This window comes from Dendropsophus ebraccatus, chromosome 8 (genome assembly GCF_027789765.1).
Source record: "Dendropsophus ebraccatus isolate aDenEbr1 chromosome 8, aDenEbr1.pat, whole genome shotgun sequence".
Classification (NCBI taxonomy): Eukaryota; Metazoa; Chordata; class Amphibia; order Anura; family Hylidae; genus Dendropsophus; species Dendropsophus ebraccatus.
This window is the reverse complement of record NC_091461.1, coordinates 84,352,970-84,376,927: the sequence shown is the minus strand read 5'-3', so window position 1 is coordinate 84,376,927 and position 23,958 is coordinate 84,352,970. Positions and strand designations below refer to the sequence as shown.

Genomic DNA, 23,958 nt, shown 5'->3' with positions numbered 1-23,958 from the left:
GCACGTAACCGCAGCAGATAATGCTTATAATCCAGGTCTCCTTTATTAACTTTTCCCAACTTGGGAGAAAATGAGATAGACAACCCCCCACAGGTATACCTCTGGCGTCAGAAGTCGGGCTTTTTTGTGGAATCCTTATTCTGCTTTCCTCCTCCTCTCTTGTTGTAGTATCTACCCCTGCTCTTGACCTGGTATCTACTCTTTCCTCTCTGAGGGGACCTTCCCCTACGAAAGGAACCACGGGGTCTATACGAGCCACTGCTGAAGGTCAACGGAAGAGATTTTTCCTTTTTATCTGACATTTCTTTCATCAATTTGTCCAGTTCAGAACCGAAGAGTCTACCAGGTTGGAATTCCATATTACACAATTGAAATTTGGAATTGGCTTTGCCCACCCAAGGTTTTAACCAAAGGGCCCGGCGACCAGCTGTGGATAAGGCCATAGCCTTAGAGGCAAGCCTAGTCCCCTGTGATGCAGCATCACAGAGAAAATCAATGGCCATATTTACCTTTTTAAAAGAACGCAGGACCTTGTCCCTGTTCACACCAGATTTCAGGTCCTCCTGGACCTTGGCCAACCACCTCCTAAGGCTCCTAGATACCTCAAAGGAGGAGATAGCAACTGCCCCTTGGGCTGCTGCAGCAGTATATGACCTTTTATCCACCCTTCTGTCCATCTTCGGCGGGTAAAACTATGTTCTTGGACAGTTTAGCTATGGCTGTATCTACCTTAGGAGGTTCGTTCCAATCCTTAGTTTGGTCCTCCTTGAGGACGTATAAGGTTTTAAATTTTTTACTTAGAACCGGAGCTTTTTCCGGTTTCTTCCACTCAGCTTTTATCATGGACATAGATGTCTCCCCTACAGAGAAAGCCCTAGGCTTTTTTGCAGGAGAAGCACCTCCTTCTAATTCCTCGGGGTGAATTTCGGCTTGGACAGCCCTACGCAATTTGTAAATGCTGTCCATGGGAAAATAACTTCTAAAAGTCTCCTTCTCGTCTTCAGATGGAGAAGATAATTCCAAAGAGGAGGAGGACTTCACCTCATCAATAACCGTAAATGCTGACCCCTAGGGCAGAAAGGAATGCTTAGCTTGAGGAGAGCATAATAACCCAGCCCAATATTACTCCCAATACTTACAGGCTGGGAAACAGAAGGAGAAATGCTACGTTTGGATTTCTTTTTATGACATGAATGGTGAGACTCTCTGTTAGCGAAAGCTTTCTCAACATAGTCTTTCACCCAAACTACAACGTCCTGTACGTCAGGCTCCTCAGTATTCGGTTTAGGGCGACATGAAGCACAATGAACTAAAACATATAAATCCATATAAGCATATTATGTAGAAAAAGGAACCTTATCTTGCTTGTAGGTTAAGGCGTACGGTATTCATAACCATCGGGCAGAGGTGTTTCGCATTCAGCGCAAGTAAAATGCTTGCGTTTAGTTGGTCTCTTTCCAGACGGGCTGGTCTCCATTGCTGACATCTACAGAAATATGTGTATAAGTCTTACTTATAACAACACAGAATGCAGAAAATGCAGGCAATGATTATAATGAATACACAGGCCTAGCCTGTAATCATAGATGTAGTAAAACAAAAAATCCACTAGATGGCAGCAGAGTACAGAAAAGTTATACACTTACAATCCACTTGAATAGAAGGGCAATTCGTAGAAACAAGCAGGCGAAAAGCACTGTAGGGATACAGACAGACAATCCTCTAACTCTTAGGAGAGAGAGAGAGCATTCCTGAAAACCGGCACCAGAAATACCCGAGCGCACGATGAGCCGCTGGCTTGTGACATCATCACGCAGCGCCGGCGTGTGGCGCAGCACGCAACGACGTCACGGCGCGATGACGTGGACCCCTGAAGTCATCCGGCCCGGTGACACGAAAGGCCTAAGCCCTGCGTGTCACAGCAACAGAGGAACCGGCGGCCCTGTATCCACAGCAATACACACAGGAGCGAGATGCTCCTATGCATAACAACCATGGCAGATGATAATCTTAAGAAAGATAGAAAACAGATAAGGTAGGAGGGGGCAAGGTCCCCTAGGGCTTACAGAGTAACGAAGTAAAAAAGACTAATGATATTGAGGAGGCGGGGCCTATTTATACTTCCGTAGGAGGGGATTAAAAGCTTAGGCTTATTATGTTAATTAAAATATTCCTTCGTCCCAAGGGCTCGCAGGGGCGAGTTAACCCCATCTGTTGTAATGCCAATTTGTAGGTAGGGAAGCATTTTTCTTTAAGGGTACAAACCCACTTGACGTATTTGTTGCGCGAATCAGTCTAAAAATACGCAGGCAAAACGCAGGTTGGTTTTATGCGATTGTCTTGCGTTAAAATACGCAACTGCGTATTTTTGAAGCGTTAAGCTACATGCGTTTTTCGCGCAGGTTGTTAACAACTGATGCTTTGCATTAAAGTTTGTTGATGTATGTGATGAGGGTGGAATAAAGATTTGTTTAAAAAAACTCACCTTTTCTGACTGAACTATATAGCTGAGGTATTCTGAGGTGAAAAGGATCCCCGGTTTTCATAGAGAAGTGTGGAAATGTCGACCAGGCAGCCAATTCGTCTTAGACGACCATATTTAAATTTACTTTTGCACCTGGCCTTAAGGCTGGCTAGACGACACGAAGAGGTATAAATATTAAACCATAACGTACAGTTAAATATGGTGGGGTTCATGAGGTAAATCGTTCTGGTGGGTTGAGATTGAGAAACATATTTCTCTCACATTGCTTAAAAAAGGACTATTATTACATTGGTTGTTAGCGGAGCAAACGAGCGCTTGTATAGCTCATTTGCTCCTCGTTCCCCGCTCGCTGCTGCCGCTATACAACGCTGCTGGGAGAATCACTGATGGTCCGGGCAGGCCTTAGGATATAGCAGCGTCTGCTGCAGACACTCCTATTTAACGGAGCGACGGCAGCAGATCGCTGCTATATTAGTCGCTTGATTGTCGACATTTTAAAAAACAAGCGCCTGTAACGATCAGCCGACCACAACATTGTCGGCTGATCGTTGCAGTTCATTCCACTGGACGAGTATTGTCTGTTGCGGCCGATATCAGTCAAATACGGACAATAATCGTTCCGTGGGATAGGGCCTTAAAGGGGTAGTCCAACCAAAAAATTTCTTATTTCATAATCAACAGGTGCCATAAAGTGCCAGAGATTTCTAATTCAACTTCTATTAAAAAATCTTAAGTCTTCTAGTACTTATCAGCTGCTGTATGTCCAGCAGGAAGTGGTGTTTTCTTTCCTGTCTGACCCAGTGCTCTGTTTCCTCCTCTGTCCATGTCAGGAACTGTCCAAAGCATGAGCAAATCCCCATAGAAAACCTCTCCTGCTCTCCAGACTGGAAATTATACAACTTCCTGTTGGGCATACATCAGCTGATAAGTACTGGAAGGCTTGAGATTGTTTAGTAGAAGTAAATTACAAATCTCTGTCACTTCATGGCAGCAGTTGATTTGAAAGAACTGTTTTTTGGCTGGACTACCCCTTTAAGGCATAGTTTCAAGCACACTACAGATGGGATTCGACAATCCTGAGAGGCTACTGGTATAGTCAGAGGCGGATTAAATGTACCCAGGGCCCCGGACTGTCCACCCAACCTGGCCTCCCCTCCCTGCTGGCCCCAATAAAGATAATGGTTGGTCCCTTGCTGCTCCCAGTAAGCTCTGTCCACCCCACCTCCACTGCCCCAAATAAACATACTCCCACCTGTTTTCACGAGAGGATGGAGCTGATCTTATAGGGGAGGTCGCCGGGTCACAGCAGCACAGAGGATGTCAGGAGTGGAGGGTGCTGATCTTATAGGGGAGGTCACAGCCGCACAGAGTAGGTCAGGAGTCGAGGATGCTAATCCTATAGGAGAGGGCTGATCTTATAGGGGAGGGTCACAGCATCACATAGGATGTCAGGAGAGGTGGGGGCTCATCTTATAGGGGAGGTCGCACCGTCCCAGCAGCACAGAGCATATCAGAAGAGGAGTGTGCTAATCGTATAGGAGATGGTCACCCTCTTCCCACCTTATAGATGGTCAACTTTCCCCCTCCCCCAATAGAGATGGTCCCCCTTTTACCCCCCCCCCCCCTTTATAGACGGACCCCCTATTTTCCCTCCTTATAGATGGTCCTCCTATTCCCCCCCCCCCTTCTAGATGGTCCCCCTCTTTTTTCAACCTCTTATTGATGGTCCCCCTCTCCCCCCCCCCCCCTTATAGATGGTCCCCCTCTTTCAACCCACCCCCCTCCCCTCCGTGCAGGCAGATATTAAAAAAAACAAAAAAACAACTCACCTTACAACCCGTTCCCCCATCGAGCCTCTCTGTTTGTCCCCTGGCTGATGTGCGGCTGCCGGGGGTGTCCCGTTCTATCCCCGGCAGCGCGCGCATCACAGAGCTCCCCGTGCACAGAAAGTCACAGCGGCAGGCGCACAGGGAGCTATGTGATGCGCCCGCTGCCGGGGGATAGAACGGGACACCTCCGACAGCTGTGTAACAGCCGGGGGACAGTAAGAGCAGGACTCTTGTGCCCGCAAGCAAAACAATGATTGCGGTCACAAGAGCCTGTAGTGGTGAGGGGGGGCCGGGCCGCAGCAGCATTATAATGTGGGCGGCGTGGCATGGGCCCCCCGGAGCCTCGGGCGGCCACCCAAACTGCCCACATTATAATCCGCCATTTACCGGGGGGTGGGCTGGGGGGGTCATGTCACATTTAATCCGCCACTATATATAGTACGGGGAGAGAGTGAACAGGGGGGCTAAATACTACTGGGGGAGCAAGAGAGAGGCAATATACTACTGGAGGAGCAACAGGGTGGGGGCCATATAATACTGGGAAATCAACAGCGGGGGGGGGGGGGGGATTCCCATTATACCTATGTATACACATATTCATATTTGTATATTTTTATATATCACATGTGTGTGTGCACGCAAATGCTAATGGAAATCTTTTTTCAACACGATAGAGGAAAAAAAAAAGACATCGCTATTGGGTTCACCCAATTCTACAGGATCGTGAGCAGACAGGTGTATTCACCAATCTGTATCAAGATTTACGACGGTATGTGACAATTAATCTCCCCGTAAAAATGAACAAGAATAATTGCTTAAAAATTTTAAAGGTTCAGTGTGACGCACACCAATTTATTCCAAAATCATACATTACAAAGTTATACAAATGTATAATGTTACGTTACATTTGTTAAATGCACCCTTCTCTGGTTTACCCCCACATCTGCACGTGTAACTTGAAGTGTGTTATGCGATACATACCTGGCGCGTGTCCACCCCTGTCTTCTATCAATGATGTAATCAGTGGGAAGCCCGTCACCCTACTTCTGCTGTTCTGCATGCTGGCCCCCATCTGCAGCGTCATCAGCTGTTCTGCCACCATTTTCTCCCAATAACCTGCCTTAGTCAATTGTGGTTGAGGACATTTATGACGCGGCTGAGGTGGGACGGCAGGAGGGACCGCAGAAGCAGGTTGCCACATCTCCATAAATTGATGTCTTACCTGAAAATAGCTGAGGGGAACGTTTTCCAATCATCAGGTATGTATGGCGCACCACACTTGAGCGATGGCGCTGACATATTTGTCACACCTAACCATTATGGTGATACAATTAATATAGCCAACAGATACTGATAAGCTAGGCTTCTAAGATTTTTTAAGGCAATCAAAATATGTGTACAAACCATCCGCCTACCAATCTTAGGGCCCTATTCCACAGTAATGATATTTGGCCGGATAGGGCCCTTTTGGACTGATTTGGCTGATTATCGTTCAGTGAAATAGAGAGAACAATCAGCTGATGATCGTGTCATCGGCTGATCGTTCATTTATAGGCAGACCTAAAATCAGTGTTCCCCGATCGCGCATCACTACGGGTGAATATCGGTGCCCGGTGGGCGAACGACAATTTGAGGAGGAGAAGCAGCAGCAATACATTACCTGTCCAGCCTTCTTCTCCTCCGCTCTGTCCCCGGGTCTTTGGCTGTCAAACGTCAGAATGGTTGGCCATCTGACGGAGCGCTCAGCAAATCACAGGACGGGACCACCGCGGCCTGTGATTGGTTGAGCACTCTGTTATCTGATCGGCCAGTCAGAAGTAAATCTGAAACATTCGTGAATATCTGTCACAACCAACAAATCAAGTTCTTAAAAGCTGGTACTTTATTATCCTAAGGTCAAAACAATAGATGTCTGGTTTATTAAAAAAAAAAAATAATAAATTTGTGAATGGCAAAATTATTTTAAGCTATTTATTTAATTTCTATATTACCAAATATTCTGGTTAATAACACTAGTAATCTAAGTGATTTTGAAATTAAAACTGTAGCGACCCAACAAATTTAGTTTGAGCTGTGTGCCGATGAAGGTATAACTTGAAAACTACAGCTCTATAAATTGAAGCTAACCCAGTAATTTTATTACTGCTGGAAAAAATATGAGTTTTAGCTTTTGACACAAAATGGCTTATTCTGATTAAGACGGTCACATAATAAAAATTATTTTTCACACAATTGATGACGCAAATACTTTCTACTATAGATATGAAGACAAATTTAAGGCCTTCTGCCGGCTTACTGTGGCCCAATTTGACTCGTTATTACAACTTGTGGCAGTGGATCTGACTTTTGAGGATACCCCCATGAGAAGAGCTATTAGTGCAGAGGAAAGGCTACTCATCACCTTGCGGTTAGTTGACATTTGCGTTTGGAGTTGATGACAGTTTATCTGCCTCCAATTTTTTGCCGTATTCTTACAGGTATATTTACATGGACAGACTTGTACCAAGATTCTCGTTGCGGCCTCAGCAGGTCCTGCCAGTTTCCACACACTACATAATAGCTAACGTCTGAACGATTGCACTGAGTAAGTAATTTCATCATCCTTAACCCCTTCAGCCCCTGCCCGGCTCCCCCGCTTTACGCATCCATTACCTCTCTTTGCTGCAGGGGTCTGGTGTTCTGCTCATCCATTCGGCCAATCAGTGGTTGCGGCTGGGCAACACACTATTTGGCCAGACGGGATACCAGGATGCCGTACTCATGCAGCAAGGAGACTGAATGTATGCCTACATCGGGGAAGCCAGCCAGAACCAAAAAGGGGTTAAGGACGGTTCAACTACATACTTGCTGCGGTCGCTCAGGCTGCTGCAAGTACGTAGTGTGTGGGAACAGGCAGGACATGTTGAACTGCCAGTGAGAAGCTCGCTGCGAGTCTGTCAGTGTGAATAAACTACTAACAGATTTAATTATAATTTTATGTTATCTGTGCATTTGGAAGCACCATGGGCCTGTACTCTTGCTACAGGGCATTGGTGGTGCAGCTATCCGGGCCACACATGCAGGTCTACATTCAATGCAAGGTTGTAAAGTCACTCTTGTTGCAATAAATGTCGGTGCTAGATCAGTTCAATTAAATATGCCGTTGCTGTGCATGTAAAATATTAGTTGCCCCCCCCCCCCAAACCCACAAATTAAAAATTGTCACAGCTAATATCATTGGCATTTCATAAATCATCTTTCACGCGCATAGAGTTGCATGTGTGTCCGGAATAAATAAAAAGGAGAAAGCTATTGTGACTAGTTATGTCACTCCAAAACTGCACATACTTACCTATCCTTTACTTCTATCACCTTTTCTGGAATTAGCCTCATTGACAGCACACTCAACCAAACAGAATTTAAGACGGCACAGTGCCCAGATAAGCAGAACATGAGTCAGTCATCTGGGTAACTGAGAATTAGGCGGCATATATCACACTGAGATGGATATGTTCCCCTGCTTTACAATAAAAAACACCGTTTAGTATAGATACAACAATCCATTTGGCCATGAACATATTCCACATGTAGACATAAAACTCACACCATGTACTCAAGTCGGCTCCATTTATGTAGCCAGATAACAACTCTACTCGGTAATAAGCAGATATTTTTCAACAGTATAGTAAATAAAAAGCATAATATCTGTGAATATCAAAATGCTAGTTAGTGACAAACCACCTTTTATGAAAGTTGCTACCTCTGCATATAGACAAATAGCTCATCTTGTGGCCAGAAAAATGATGAGGAGGTGAAGGGGGAAGACTAGCAGAGGGGTTATTTTAAAAGATGGGGTTAAGAGGAGAAGATGATGTAGAGAAGAGAAGATAAAGGCGGTGAGAGGACAATATGATGTTCCCATTTACAATAAAATGATATGGGTTAGAGAAGCAGATAAGGTGGGTCCTATAGAATGTGAGTAAAGGGAGAGAGGACAGTATATGAAACAATTCTTTTACGTACATGATGGGGAAAAGTTTAGAAGAGGAAGGAATTAAATTTAGATATTCGAGAATAGAGAATGAGATGGTGTGGGCCAGAGACAAGTTGATTGGTGGGGGCCAGAGGGGACAAGTTGAGAGAGAGATGGAAGATGATGATGGGGGAGCAATAGGAGGTGAGGAGAAGATTCTTTTGCCTAAAGCATGGGGGGAGGTGAGAGTGGTACGACCAGATAGTTAAATGCTGTTAGAGAACCAAGGTGGAAATAAATGATGGTGCATATAACTCCCCCATCCATTGCTGTGACAGGAGTGCAATGTGCTTGGACAGAATATTGGGAAGCCCTGTTGCCAACGACCAACAGGCACAATAAGGTCCATCAGGCATGGATTACGCGACTGCCCTATCTCCTGCACCACCACATTCCACTCCTGCCAATGGCCAGTACTGGGAGTTTACATGCCTTAGGGCTAATTGTCTGGGCAACTTTCTTAACGCTGGCTACACCCCCCAGTTTATACTACTCTCACAACCCCACACGCTTAGTCAAATCCCATCAACAGCTAACTGTAAACCAGGTTAGTGATACCGTCATTTTATTATTCAGCTGATGCAGGGGCACATTGCGCTGGTGAGCATGTTTACCCAGATCACCCAGACTTTCACAATCTTTCTTCTTGCCCCCTAAAGAATGTTACTGGAATGCTGATGGGGGAATGTATGAGAAATCTGCCGTATTTCAAAGTGGCTGAACAAGTCTGCTTGATAGTACTGTTCAGGCACTGGAATACATAATTAATATGTTTGCCCAACCTCCTGCGTACCCCCTCTACCAGTTGAACTGACCATCTGGGGTTCGCATAATATAGTTAGACTAACAATAAGCTACAACACGACATACAGCACAGGCAAAATGGTAAAAGACATATATTGCTTTTTTTCTCCATTACAACATTATGTACACAACAAAGAGATGAAATAAATTGGCTAGGTTTTATAACCATGGGATCGTTGTTATGTTATCATTTAAGCGTTATTACCTATAACCTGTGGGGTTTAGGTTTTATAGTAGCTAGGGATCCAGACTCACAAATCTGTGGGACTTGTGTTTTTTGAAATGTATTTATAATAGTTAAGCACATACATATTGATAAAATCCGAGAGATAACGCAAACACTAATATATAATTTTTTTGTTTTCTTTTATGTTGTATGTCTTCTATACTATTCCACCTGACTGTTCTGTCATTCCATACAGTTTTTTAGCCACAGGCGAGAGCTATGCATCCCTGCACTTCCAATTCCGAGTTGGTGTAACAACCATCTCGCGAATTGTGAGGTGTACATGCGTCGTCATCTGGCAGAAATTGCAGCCCAGGGTGATGCCGAGCCCATCCGAGGAGACTTGGCGGCAGGTTGCAGCAGGCTTTCAGACTGTTGCCAATTTCCCACACTGCCTAGGTGCAGTCGATGGTAAACATGTCAGGGTGCAACAGCCACCGCACTCAGGATCACGCTTTTACAATTATAAAAAATATTTTTCAGTGGTCCTGATGGCGGTGGCTGATGCAAACTGCAAATTTGTTGCCATCGATGTTGGTGCCTATGGCAGTACTGGGGATTCTCGGGTGCTGCAAACATCACAGATTGGGCTGCAAATTCTCCGAGCGGGCGATCAGCTCCCAGCAGCCGAACCTTTGCCTGGCTCCACAGATCCTGTACCGTTTGTGATGATATCGGATGAAGCATTTCCGCTATTACCAAACCTGCTGCGCCCATATCCACGAAGGGAACTGGATACCAGGAAAAGAATTTTTAATTTTCGGCTGGCCAGAGCACGTAGAGTTGTGGAATGCACCTTTGGGATCATGAGTAGTCAGTGGAGGATCCTGGGTACTACAATCAAATTGGATGTGAGAACAGTTGACAACATTATCAAGGCTTGCTGTGTTCTCCACAATTATACTCGTCCTGAAACAACTGATGAGATAATGGAGAACCAGCAAGCCACTATTGATAATGTTGTCAACTGGGATTTTCCATCTCCATCCAATTTGGGAGTAGCTATTCGGGATCGTTACGCTGACTACTTCATGTCCCCTGAAGGTGCCGTGCCCTGGCAATATACCTGTGTTGGTGATGAGTAGTCGCTTCTGCACAAGGGGGCCCAAGAAGATCGCATGATGATCGTCCCATCAAGCATCATACTATCTTGGGAAACATAAAATAGACCATCTATTATAATTAAGGTAATAACATACGTTGATTAAACATTTGACATTAAACTTAGCTAAGTGCAAATATTTATATTTATATAACCCCTTAAGGACAGAGCCAATTTTGATTGTTGCTTTTTTGTTTTTACCTCCTTGTGCATTTAAAGGCCATAGCACTTGCATTTTTCCACCTAGAGACCCACATGAGGCCTTTTTTTTTGCATCACTATTTAAACTTTGCAATGACAGGCTGAATTATTTGCATAAAGTACACTGCGCAACCAGAAAAAAATTCAGTGTTGTGAAACTGAAAAAAACCCCATTTTGTTTATTTGAGGGAAATGTGTTTTTTAACTCCATTAGCCCTGGGGTAAAACTGACTTGTTATATATGTTCCACAAGTCGTTACAATTGAAATTATATTTTAACATGTATATTTTATATTGTATTGGATGGCCTGTACAAAAAGCAAACCGTTGTTAAGAACTATACGTTACTTAAAACCACACGATTATCAGGCCTATAGCGCTTTTATCCTTTGGTCTATGGGGCTGTGTCAGATGTCATTATTTGCTACATGACGTGTTCTTTCTATAGATACCTTGATTGCGTAAATACGACTTTTTGATTACCTTTTTATTAAATTTTTACTGGATATGATGCGACCAAAAATGCACATTTTTGCACTTTGGAATAGTTTTGAACTTATGCCGTTTAACGTGCAAGATCATTAATTTGATTAATTAATAGTTCGGGCAATTACGCACACAGTGATAGCAAACATGTTTGTTTATTTAATTTTAAATTTACTTTTATTTATAACCTGGGAAAAGGGGGGTGATTTAGACTTTTATTAGGGGAGGGGGCTTTTTAATGACAACAACACTATAATTTTTTTTTCACACATGTACTAGAAGGCCCCATAGGGAACTTCTAGTATATACACTCTGATCTCTCATTGAGATCTCTGCAGCATAGATATGCTGCAGAGATCCATGAGATTGGTACTAATTTGCTTTCGGCTGCTGCAGCCGGACACAAATGAGTGCCGAGCCAGGGGCGGCGCCATCTTGGAGCGGTCTCTGGCCAGCTTCAGAAGCAGAGATCGCTCCTCCTGGATAACATCCCATAGGAGCGATCTCCGCCACCATACACCAGAGATACGCAGTACCCGGTAATCGGATGCAGATGTCATGTTTGACAGCTGCATCTGCTTACTGTATTAGCGTCCACGGCGATCGAACCGTGCCCGCTAATACCTACGGTCCCGGGCTACACACTGCACCTGGTGACCGCGGTGGATCCGAGCGGGGCCGCTTCGCAGCCCTGCTCTGAACACCATTACCGGCAATAGGGCGTACCTATACGCCCTTTGTCGTTAAGGGGTATGGTCTTCATAATAAATTTATAGTGTGTTTGCTATTAACTCACACAGCAGTACAGCATAATATGACTTTCTATTTTTTTTAGGAAGACTATCTGCAAACATTTTCTGTGACCACAGAGTCTAAAATGTTGTTTAATTAAAACCACCATCATAAAAAGAAATGTGACACCAGTCGTGCCCATGTACCTTAGTAAGTAAATAGATTTACGCTACTAGAATCCATGTTTGTCCACTAACATTGTTAAAGTCTGCAATCTAACAATTTAGCCACGACACCTTTATTGTTTGCAAAACTTTTTATTTAAAAAATAGAAACTTTGCTGTACAAAAGGCCACTTCACACCTTACCACTTATAAATTGTAGTTGTCATGTATTTCCAATATACAGCAGCCAACATAAATAATTTTTTTTTCTTAAATTGTAAACAGGTTACATTCCTCTTTTATTGGTATACATAACATTTTGGAAATGGAACACAAAAAAAAAACCATTCATTTTAAAAAAACAACCACCTTTAAATACAGGTAAACATATTTAACAACTATAAACATACAGTGCTAAAGGCCACCGGGGTTGTATATTAAAAGTTGTATGTTGGTTACAAATCCACCATTGTGTTAATATGTGCTCTGGCCACAATGTGCTCTTTCATGGCCATGCTCATATGCACCAAATGTCAAACCTCCTTTTTAGGGTTGCCCACGTTCCTTCATGTACTACCTAAGGGCCCTATTCCACGGGCCGAGTGCCAGAGGAACTATGTTAAATAGTGATGATCTCCTAGATGGGCCCTTCTGTTTTGGGCCAATTCAACGTCCTAATGATTGTTGAGGAAGGGCAACATGTACATCTTTGTCAATGTCCTTGCAGCCCTTGCAGCAATACATTATCTGGATGAAGGTCTTGTTCTCCGCTCAATCTCCTCCCCGGGTCCTAGGCGCTCTATTTTTCTTAAGGCTGGTCAGATGACAGGCCAAACTCAGCCAATCACAGGCCATGGATTTTCCGGCCTGTGATTTGCTGAGAGCTGCATCAACTGACCAACCATTCAGAATATAGATTAGGCAGGACGGGGGGATGAAGAAAGCGGTGAGAAGAAACCCTGCTGGCAGGTAATGTATTCTGCTGTGGCTTATTCTTGTATCTTTGTTCGCCCACTGCACACACCTATTTAACCATAGTGTTGGGCCGTGGGTGAACAAGGATTTAAGATCAGGCCATAAATGACCAATTAGCCAATGACCCGTTCATCAGTGGCTGATTGTTCTCTCTATTGGTGCGTTTACACAGACAGATTTATCTGGCAGATATTTGAAGCCAAAACCAGGAACAGACTATGAAAAGGGATCAGGTCATAAAGGAAAGACTAGGATCTATCCTCTTTTGAAATCCATTCCTGGCTTTGGCTTCCAAAATCTGTCCGATAAATCTTTCTGTGTGAACGCACCATATTTCACCAAAATATAATAGACAGACTTGGGCAAAATTGGCCCCATTTGGTCAATTATTGTTAGGTGTAATAGGGCCCTTAACATGGGCTTGCGGTTAACGGATTGTGGAAAGTGAGAATGTCTACTATACCGTCTTGAACTATGTTGAAGTGAGGCTTGAACATAGCATTACTCTAGGCGGCATGGGTGTAATATAAACCTAAGGATTTGCAACATACATTCCTGAGGGTACTGTTAATACAACCAATAGCATATCATTTGACATTGGCAACAGTATGGGTTAACAAAGTAGAAAAATTACACAAAGCACTCTTTACACAAAAAAATGGTAACTGTCCAACATGGAAGCATAGTTTTTTAAAATTGGCAGAATCTTAAACTGCACCATTTTAACTAAAAAAATGTAAACAAGCAACTCCACCATTGTTTTCGCACTATTTTAATTTTTGTTTGGGGAATTATGATTTTAAAGGGGTTGTTTGGTGATAAAAAATTATTCTCAGAATAACACACATTACAAAGTTATACAACTTAGTAATGTTTGTTATGTCTGTGAATGACCACATCCCCCGTGTCCCACCACCCCCACCCGTGTACCAGGAAGTGTGTTGCGCTATACATTACCTGTCACGTGCCGACCATGGTCTCCGATCCTCAGCAGTGACGTCTTCTTCGGGAGGCTGGCGGATCTTCATGAGTGCCGGACGCCCTCTGTAGCGTCATCCGAAGCTCAGCCGCGATTGGCTGAGCATAACTGTGCTCAGCCAATCGCGGCTGAGGACGCGGCCACGTCATCAGCTGCTCAGCCGCGATTGGCTGAGCATAGTTATGCTCAGCCAATCGCGGCTGAGCTTTGGATGACGCTACAGAGGGCGTCCGGCACTCGTGAAGATCCGCCAGCCTCCCGAAGAAGACGTCACTGCTGAGGATCGGAGACCATGGTCGGCACGTGACAGGTAATTTATAGCGCACCACACTTCCTGGTACACGGGTGGGGGTGGTGGGACACGGGGGATGTGGCCATTCACAGACATAACATACATTACTAAGTTGTATAACTTAGTAATGTGTGTTATTCTGAGAATAATTTTTTATCGACGGACAACCACTTTAATGTTTAACTTGAAAAAAAAAGTACAAAAAAAAAAAAATACTCTTGACATGAGGGCGACATACTTCCGCAAATATCATGTGTATCAACCATCACAAAGTCGGTATGAAATATGTTGCACATAGTGCTAAATGTTATTGATCATTTTTAATAGTGGCAAAACATATGGCAGTGTGTATTAGCTAAAAGAGCATTTTATAAATGGGGGAAATGCTCTTGGGTGTCATTAGTGGCTTGGCGATGCGCTACTTCTGTACTTGTAGTGGAGTAGGTATTCTGGGTCAGTGGAGTTGAGGTGCTAGGAGGTGTATTTAGTAAGCTTAGGAAGCTTTGCTGGGATGAAACCCCTGACCTGAGTAAACTTTCTTCTTCAGATTCAACACGATGGGGCAAGATGTCTGTTGGAGCTCTATGTCCACTATGTGGAATACTAGTGTTTGGAGGATGATGATAAAAATGTGGATAGTGGTAACCACTTGGGGTAAGATTTGGGCAAAATATTTTTTTTAAACCAATGATAATTTCACCATTTTCTGGTATAGGATGTGGGCTCTCATAAAAGGTCATCATCTCTAAAATAGCAGGCACACAAACCCATTGCCGATGGGTTGGCATTTGGCGAATGCGTGCAGCTAAGGAAGAGCCGATCTGATCCCAGTGATCCTCCTTTTCGACACGTTGGATTAACTCTAGTGTCTCTCTTTCCACAGCACGCGGTAAACTTTGTCTTGAAGTGGACCTGGCCCTTGATGCATGTGACCTTGAGAACCTAGAACCACGCTCTAGAGGTTGGCTCCCAGTGGGGGTGGAAAAAGTAGACGGTCCAGCTATCGCCTCATTGGAAACTGCTGCCTCACTTGCAGAGCCAGATGAAGTTAGCTGCACATCCTCCACCTCCGTCTCAGTGGGAGCTATGTTACCTTCTGTCCTGTTTAGGCAAAACATTATCATTACTCTATGTGTTATTACATTGTATAGCGAAAAAATTATGATGGCCATTATGTTTACAAAAAACATTTAATGTTGCCCTGAAATGGGGCCTCACAGTAAAACATTTGAGAACCTTAATTGAGTATGGATTAATTAGTGTAACAACAAGTTTCTTAACTTTTTTCATGGATTTTAATTATCCAAAATTTTGGGTTTTAGTGTGATGTAGTAATGGATATATCTGAAAAAGCATAATTTTTGGGCTTACTTTTGAAAGATTTTAGTTTTTGATAGGTACTGTATAAAAGAAAATTAATTTTTCTTTTAAATTTGTCGTATAACAAGCACTAACGAAGTAATGAAATATAGTTAAAATTTAATAATTAATTGAAATTGTAAGAGGTTATATTTGCTCCATTGATGAGTTATGTACACCCTTACATGTTAATTTTATTTATTTCACTAGCAAATTAGTTTATAATATTTTGATAAAAAAAGTTTTTTATTGAATATTAGTGACCAATGATAAAAAAAAAAAAAAAAAAAAAAAAACCTTCATCATTGCAATAATTCAATTCTTAGCAATAGCAACATTTACTAGCAGTAAATGATGTGAAATGTTCTTTTTTCTAGAAAATTACAAACATACTACTTACTCACGCAACTCTCTTCCCATACGTAGAAATAACATTTGATCATAATGGACAAATTGCCGCCTACTGGGAGATGTTCCACTTCGTCCTTGATCATTGTCATGGCGGCGAAATTGATCGCGTACAGAACGCCAACGGTTACGCACATCTCGAGCTAAGCAATAATAAAAAATTAAAAATTTAAGCTACAAAAACACACCACAAATAATTGAAGGGGTAGTGCGGCAGTAATGAATTAATCACAGAATTACACACATTACGAAGTTATACAACTTTGTAATGTCTGCTATGGCTGTGAAGGGCCCCCTTCTCTGTGTTCCACCACCCCCACTCGTGTACCCAGAAGTGTGCTGGGCTATAATAACCAGTCACGTGCCGACTACCGTCTCCAATCTTGAGTTTGTTCATTGTTCTTCCGACGACCGTCGAAAAGCTGCCACTCTCCCGAATGCCGTCCACCCTCTGCCGCGTCACCCGATGCTCTGGCACAATTGGCAGAGCATAACTGTGCTCAGCCAATTACTGCTGAGCGGCTGATAATGTGGCTGCATCATCTGAAATGCAGCCGCATTTGGCTGAGCACAGTTATGCTCTGCAAATCTCGGCTGAGCATCGGATGAAGCGGCAGAGGGTCGACGGCACTTGGGAAGATTGAAGAGCTTGTACGGACGGCCAAAGAATCCGTTGTGGAACAAGATGAGGTAGGGCGCAGCACTGATCAGGTAATGTTTAATGCAGCAACACTTCAGGGTACACGTGCGGGGGTGGGGGGACACAGTGAAGGGGCAGATTGACACACATAACATACATTACTAAGTTGTATAATTATTTGTAAAGAGTGTTATTCTATGAAAAATCCATTAGAGCCACACTACCCCATTAAGTAATCTCATTATCCATTATAGGTCAGGGTGGTTGGTATTCTCAAGAGGATAAAAAAATACTCACATATCTGCTTTTGTAGACGTGGTTGCAAAGTATCCAGTTCAGGATAGAGAGAGCGAATTATGCGTGTCCATTCATCATGTTTGAGATGGCGATCATTGTATCTAGGGTGTGTGAGGTCCCACAGACAAGGACACCCTTCCACCTGTTAAACAACCAGATTATTAATAGAACACCATTATAGACTGCATGTAGACTCAGTCAGCAAGCACACAAATAAATACATGCTACTCCTCAAGAATGCGTGTGGCTAATGTGGACTGGCTTTTTAAAAATTTAAACATTTTACTTATAACATCATGTGATGAGAGGATCCAAATGACCGTTGCAATAATATGGGCAACATCTTATTTTACTATCACGGGATTTTCTATAATAAAACATAACATCAACACCCTTCCATTATCATATAATGAATGTTGGTGTGTCATTTGGATGTTCTAATTAGAACAAAATGACTTGTGTCTGGGTACATGCGTGTGATGTTGCTCACAGGCAGTGAGCTTTTCGCACAACATCATAGACAGGTCACTCCACAGACATACCTTCCGCAACCATCATCCAAACCAAATAGACGATGAAAGGAAGAATAATTATAGGCAGAGATGCCAGTCACACATCAGTGGGCCAACCCGAAACAGCCTACTGGGAGGAGGAGCATGTGGAAGTAGCTCGAGTTTGTGGGGTGACAGGCTGAAGGCTGTAATGGAGGAAAGCAGCAACTGGCCAGGGGTATTGAAGTGCGACACGCGGGATGGATGGCCACAGGCACAATCACACTGGTAGTGGGCCGACTGGCTGGTGACAACCGAGGGGGGAGCGGGTTTTTGTGCTGGGCAAATTTATCATACAACTATACTCACCACTATTAGTGCCCCCCACAATAGGAGTATCTGACCACATGTTTGCTCCTAGGGTCCGGGGCCCCTGGCCCACATTACTACAGCATACCCTGGCCCCATATTACCTATGACACTGCACAATAGTCAGGGCTTAAAGGGAACCAATCACCAATATTAAGGTATGTAAAGGCAATAATAAGTGCTACTGCACTGTCTAACACACTTCACACACATATCTGTAGCTTCGGTGCCTGCCACACACACCCCAAAAATCATATTTGGATATTGTCCCCGCCATATGTTAACTACAGGAATGTAGTCATGTTGGCGTTAATGTACATAAAGCATTTAGCGCCTCATTCGATGTAATCACGCCTCTTTTGGCATCATACACAGCCCCTGTCACTGCTGCATCTTGCCGGGCCGGGGCCTGGAAATGTGTAACTGAGATCTAGTTATCCCCACAGTATGCGTCATACGTATGGCCTCTCATAAAAGCTGCTGGTATGATTGCAGCCAGCAGTACAAACCAGATCGATATTATTCCTGTGCTGCTGACTGCTGAGGCGTTAACATCATTAATTCTGCAAAACTCCTATCCCCCCTCCCAGGGGCGTAACTAGAAATGGGTGAGCCCCATAGCAAACTTTAGATGCGCCCCCCCTCTCGATCATCCACTACGCCATCAGCACACCCAGCTGTACACAGGTCCAATACAGCATATAAATTACAGTACAGTCATATCAGTTGACATACAGGGGATATCTTCTATAATCTAAGTTCATCCCTTTTCATTGAATTCTCCATCTCCTTCTAAAAAGCCACAAATTCACAGATTTTGACTGTAAACATATGAGTCTCCTCACACTAGCACCAGTGCCTCTAGTGACCGCTCCAGTGCAGCTATATACAGGGAGAGAAAGCACAGGGGGGGCTATATACAGGGAGAGACAGCAGGGGGGGGGGGGGGTGCTATATACAGGGAGAGAGAGCACAGGGGGGGCTATATACAGTGAGAGACACCACAGGGGGCGCATATACAGGGAGAGACAGCACAGGGGGGGGGGGGGCATATACAGGGAGAGACAGCACAGGGGTGGGGGGGCATATACAGGGAGAGACAGCACAGGGGGGGGGGCAATGTACAGGGAGAGAGAGCACAGGGGGGGGCTATATACAGGGAGAAAGAGCACAGGGGGGGCCTATATATAGTGAGAGACACCACAGGGGGGGCCTATATACAGTGAGAGACACCACAGGGGGGGAAATATACAGGGAGAGACAGCACAGGGGGGGGGGGGGGCAAAATACAGGGGGAGAGAGCACAGGGGGGGCTATATACAGTGAGAGACACCACAGGGGGGGCATATACAGGGAGAGACAGCACAGGGGGGGGGGCATATACAGGGAGAGACAGCACAGGGTTGGGGGGGCATATACAGGGAGAGACAGCACAGGGTTGGGGGGGCATATACAGGGAGAGACAGCACAGGGGGGGGCAATGTAGAGGGAGAGAGAGCACAGGGGGGGGGCTATATACAGGGGGAAAGAGCACAGGGGGGGCTATATACAGTGAGAGACACCCCAGGGGGGGCTATATACAGGGAGAGACAGCACAGGGGGGGGGGGGGCTATATACAGGGGGAGAGAACACAGGGGGGCTATATACAGGCGGAGAGAGAGCACAGGGGGCTATATACAGGGGGAGAGTGCACAGGGGGGGGAGAGCCCAGGGGGGGCTATATACAGGTGGAGAGAGCCCAGGGGGGCTATATACAGGGGGAGAGTGCACATGGGGGCTATATACAGGGGGAGAGAGCACATGGGGGCTATATACAGGGGGAGAGAGAGCACAGGGGGGCTATATAAAGGGAGAGAGAGCACAGGGGGGCTATATACAGGGGGAGAGAGAACATGGGGGCTATATACAGGGGGAGAGTGCACAAGGGGGCTATATACAGGGGGAGAGAGCACATGGGGGCTATATACAGGGAGAGAGAGCACAGGGGGGCTATATACAGGGAGAGAGAGCACAGGGGGGCTATATACAGGGGGAGAGAGAGCACAGGGGGGCTATATACAGGGGGAGAGAGAGCACAGGGGGGCTATATACAGGGGGAGAGAGAGCACAGGGGGGCTATATACAGGGAGAGAGAGCACAGGGGGGCTATATACAGGGAGAGAGAGCACAGGGGGGCTATATACAGGGGGAGAGAGAGCTAAGGGGGGCTATATATAGGGGGAGAGAGAACACAGGGGGGCTATATACAGGGGGAGAGAGAACACAGGGGGGCTATATACAGGGGGAGAGAGAGAACACAGAGGGGCTATATACAGGGGGAGAGAGAACACAGGGGGGCTATATACAGGGGGAGAGAGAACACAGAGGGGCTATATACAGGGGGAGAGAGAACACAGAGGGGCTATATACAGGGGGAGAGAGAACACAGAGGGGCTATATACAGGGGGAGAGAGAGCACAGGGGGCCTATATACAGGGGGAGAGAGAACACAGAGGGGCTATATACAGGGGGAGAGAGAACACAGGGGGAGAGAGAACACAGGGGGGCTATATACAGGGGGAGAGAGAACACAGAGGGGCTATATACAGGGGGAGAGAGAACACAGAGGGGCTATATACAGGGGGAGAGAGAACACAGAGGGGCTATATACAGGGGGAGAGAGAGCACAGGGGGCCTATATACAGGGGGAGAGAGAACACAGAGGGGCTATATACAGGGGGAGAGAGAACACAGGGGGAGAGAGAACACAGGGGGGCTATATACAGGGGGAGAGAGAACACAGAGGGGCTATATACAGGGGGAGAGAGAACACAGGGGGGCTATATACAGGGGGAGAGAGAACACAGGGGGGCTATATACAGGGGGAGAGAGAACACAGGGGGAGAGAGAACACAGAGGGGCTATATACAGGGGGAGAGAGAACACAGAGGGGCTATATACAGGGGGAGAGAGAACACAGGGGGGCTATATACAGGGGGAGAGAGAACACAGAGGGGCTATATACAGGGGGAGAGAGAACACAGGGGGGCTATATACAGGGGGAGAGAGAACACAGAGGGGCTATATACAGGGGGAGAGAGAACACAGGGGGGCTATATACAGGGGGAGAGAGAACACAGAGGGGCTATATACAGGGGGAGAGAGAACACAGAGGGGCTATATACAGGGGGAGAGAGAACACAGAGGGGCTATATACAGGGGGAGAGAGAACACAGAGGGGCTATATACAGGGGGAGAGAGAACACAGAGGGGCTATATACAGGGGGAGAGAGAACACAGAGGGGCTATATACAGGGGGAGAGAGATTGTGAGAGGAGGGGGAATTGGAGCTTTGCAAAAGGAATTGTGTTAACCCCTCAGCAGCCAGCAGCTCAGGACTAACGGTGCTCCGGTGTGTGCTGCTGGCTGCAATCATACCAGCAGCTTAGTAACACATACAGCCAGCGGTTCGCACCAACTAGGCGCCAAGAAATTATAAACAATAAACATAGTCAGACCAAACGGCGCCAGTAATGCTCCATGTGAAAGAGTAAAATTAGGGCAAAAAAATAGCAGCCCCAACTAGTGAGCATGTTCTAAATGCCTGACCTGAGCGCCAAAGTAGCCCCAATCATCGGTGTGCCTGCTCACACCGCCACACAAACTTAATATTTGCCTCTCAAATCCCCTACACCAACATGGTAGTCCAGCACACATAGCCCCCCAAAAACAAATTGCACCCCCCCCAAACGACAAAAGAAAGTACACACAGAGATACACATTACACACACCAGAAAACACATACACTTACCAAAGATATCAGCCTGGTAACGTTTATCCCCATCCTACTGTAGGTCGTCGTCATTGTCGCAGTCCCGATGAACCTCAGCCTTCAGGAGGACAGACCTGCTCCTTCTTCCTCAGGATCCTCTCAACACTGGAACGTTGTTGACGTTTGTACGTCATGACGTTCTTGAACAAACTTTAATCAGTCGCGACAAACAACAAAAAAAACGCAGCAACATACGCAGCTACCTAGTGCACGATAAAATACGTCGTCAACATGCTGCGCTTTTTCTTATCCATTGAAGACTATTGAGATCTATCCACTTGCGTATTTTGTTGCGCGAATAGGTTTAGACTGATTCGCGCAACAAATACGTCGTGTGGGTTTGTACCCTAAGAGTTTTCACTTTAGGATTGCATGGATTATAATCCTGTGTTACTAATATATAGCGTTAATGGAAATGTATTTTCTCAATTGAGGCACAAAGTTCAGTAGCTTAAAAATCTGAAATACTACACTAGCCGGGACTCGAACCCGGGTCGCAAAAGTGGGAAACTTGCACGATACCCCTACACTACTAACGCTTGGGTTCATGTGCACTTCTGAGGTCCTTTTGACAGAATTCATGTGGAGAACAACTACAAGCTGTTTATCTTTGAACTTTCATCATGAGCCTAAACAATGTGTTGGGTATTTGATTAAGATTCGCAACCACACATTCTTACCAGTACTAATTATTTTGCAGGAAGAGAAGTGCTTGGATTAAAATGGTTAAAAGTTGAATTTCCTTGGAGGGAAGACCGGGAATCTTGCACAATATCCCATCCACTATCTCACAGCATGTGTGGACCTTCCTAGCTCCTTTTGTTTAAAGTCAGAAAATCGACCTACAACCAGCAGTCACCCATGTGGGATGGGAAACTTTCAGGATACGTCTACATTACCAGTGCCTTTCCCTATCTTCCGATTCAACTAAGCAGGCTCTTTTTGACCAAATTGAGTAACTGGACCTAGGAGAAGCATTTCTCTTTGTGAGTTTTCACTTTAGGATTGTAATCCTGTGTTGCTAATATACAGATGTAGCCCCTCTTAACTTGATCCCACACGCGATAAACTTTTCTTTTAATGCGTTAGGATGTTGGTACAGCAACTTCGTTAAAAATGATCTAACTGTAATTCAAGACATGGCCAGTAGGTGGCAGTATAACAGCTATAATGAATTACAATGGGATTTCACTCTGACAAATCCCTAATGCCGAGAAATTCCTCCCAGTGCGGTCTGACTCTACCGCTCACTCTAACAGTTTATATTTCATTAACAAAGCAAATTTTCGTTCTAATCATGTTATTTTTCGTTTACAATAGCCAGGCTGAAACTAAACATGCTGTTTTAAGTAAATATATTGTTAATACATTTCCTGCTGCAGGACATTTATTAACAATATATTTACTTAAAACATCATTTTTTCCATTTCAGCCTGGACTGGCAGGGGTGGAATGTGAACCGGGAGATGTGGCTGCCGCTGCTGCTTCTACTTGGTGGCCCTGGATGCCGGAGCTGCCGCATCTCCCGGTCCACATTCCACCCCTGTCACAGCCCGAGACGGGGGAGCCCCCCGCACCACGACTCATCGCTGGCCCGGTTCTCTGGCAGCTGGCCGGACGCCTCTCACGTCGGAATAGGACCCTCCCACCCCAATTGTACCGCCGATGTTTAATCCACCCCCATCATCCCCTCACCTCCTCTGTGCCCCCATCACCTGCTCTGTGCCCTCCTCACCTCCTCTGTGCCCCAACACCTGCTCTGTGCCCTCCTCACCTCCTCTGTGCCCTCCTCACCCCCTTTGTGCCCCCCCTCACCTTCTCTGTGCCCCCCTCACCTCCTCTGTGCCCCCCTCACATCCTCTGTGCCCCCATCACCTGCTCTGTGCCCCCCTCACCTCCTCTGTGCCCCCATCACCTGCTCTGTGCCCCCCTCACCTCCTCTGTGCCCCCAACACCTACTCTGTGCCCTCCTCACCTCCTCTGTGCCCCCAACACCTGCTCTGTGCCCTCCTCACCTCCTCTGTGCCCTCCTCACCTGCTCTGTGCCCCCCTCACCTCCTCTGTGCCCCCCTCACCTGCCCTGTGCCCTCCTCACCTCCTCTGTGCCCCCAACACCTGCTCTGTGCCCTCCTCACCTCCTCTGTGCCCCCAACACCTGCTCTGTGCCCTCCTCACATCCTCTGTGCCCTCCTCACTCGCTTTGTGCCCCCCTCACCTCCTCTGTGCCCCCATCACCTGCTCTGTGCCCCCCTCACCTCCTCTGTGCCCCCCTCACCTCCTCTGTGCCCCCATTAC

The 23,958-nt window shown here is 45.6% G+C and overlaps 2 protein-coding genes across 2 annotated transcripts; one reads left to right on the top strand and one right to left on the bottom strand.

Moving 5' to 3' along the window:
- Positions 1 to 1,857: 1,857 nt before the first annotated feature.
- Positions 1,858 to 10,441, top strand: LOC138800058 (uncharacterized). Its single transcript, XM_069981864.1, has 4 exons — positions 1,858 to 1,944; positions 4,989 to 5,083; positions 6,575 to 6,721; positions 9,553 to 10,441. The coding sequence occupies exons 1-4, from the start codon at positions 1,858 to 1,860 to the stop codon at positions 10,439 to 10,441; spliced, it is 1,218 nt and encodes a 405-aa protein (XP_069837965.1).
- Positions 10,442 to 14,450: 4,009 nt separating this feature from the next.
- On the bottom strand, positions 14,451 to 21,843 carry LOC138798699 (uncharacterized). The gene is made up of 4 exons (XM_069979246.1): positions 21,643 to 21,843; positions 16,992 to 17,133; positions 16,047 to 16,197; positions 14,451 to 15,388 (listed from the first exon to the last, which is right to left on the bottom strand). Exons 1-4 carry the CDS (start codon positions 21,694 to 21,696, stop codon positions 14,656 to 14,658), a joined length of 1,080 nt encoding a protein of 359 aa, XP_069835347.1. The 5' UTR covers positions 21,697 to 21,843; the 3' UTR covers positions 14,451 to 14,655.
- Positions 21,844 to 23,958: the final 2,115 nt, after the last annotated feature.

Excerpts from the sequence above, each read along its gene's own strand:
- LOC138800058 (XM_069981864.1), top strand. The coding sequence starts at position 1,858 with ATGACGTGGACCCCTGAAGTCATCCGGCCCGGTGACACGAAAGGCCTA. Across the intron at positions 1,945-4,988 it reads ACAGAGGAACCGGCGGCCCT|AGGAAAAAAAAAAGACATCG; the intron begins GTATCCACAGCA and ends TCAACACGATAG. Across the intron at positions 5,084-6,574 it reads CTGTATCAAGATTTACGACG|ATATGAAGACAAATTTAAGG; the intron begins GTATGTGACAAT and ends TTTCTACTATAG.
- LOC138798699 (XM_069979246.1), bottom strand. The coding sequence starts at position 21,696 with ATGACGACGACCTACAGTAGGATGGGGATAAACGTTACCAGGCTGATA. Across the intron at positions 17,134-21,642 it reads TTACCAGGCTGATATCTTTG|GTGGAAGGGTGTCCTTGTCT; the intron begins GTAAGTGTATGT and ends GTTGTTTAACAG. Across the intron at positions 16,198-16,991 it reads ACGTCTACAAAAGCAGATAT|CTCGAGATGTGCGTAACCGT; the intron begins GTGAGTATTTTT and ends ATTATTGCTTAG.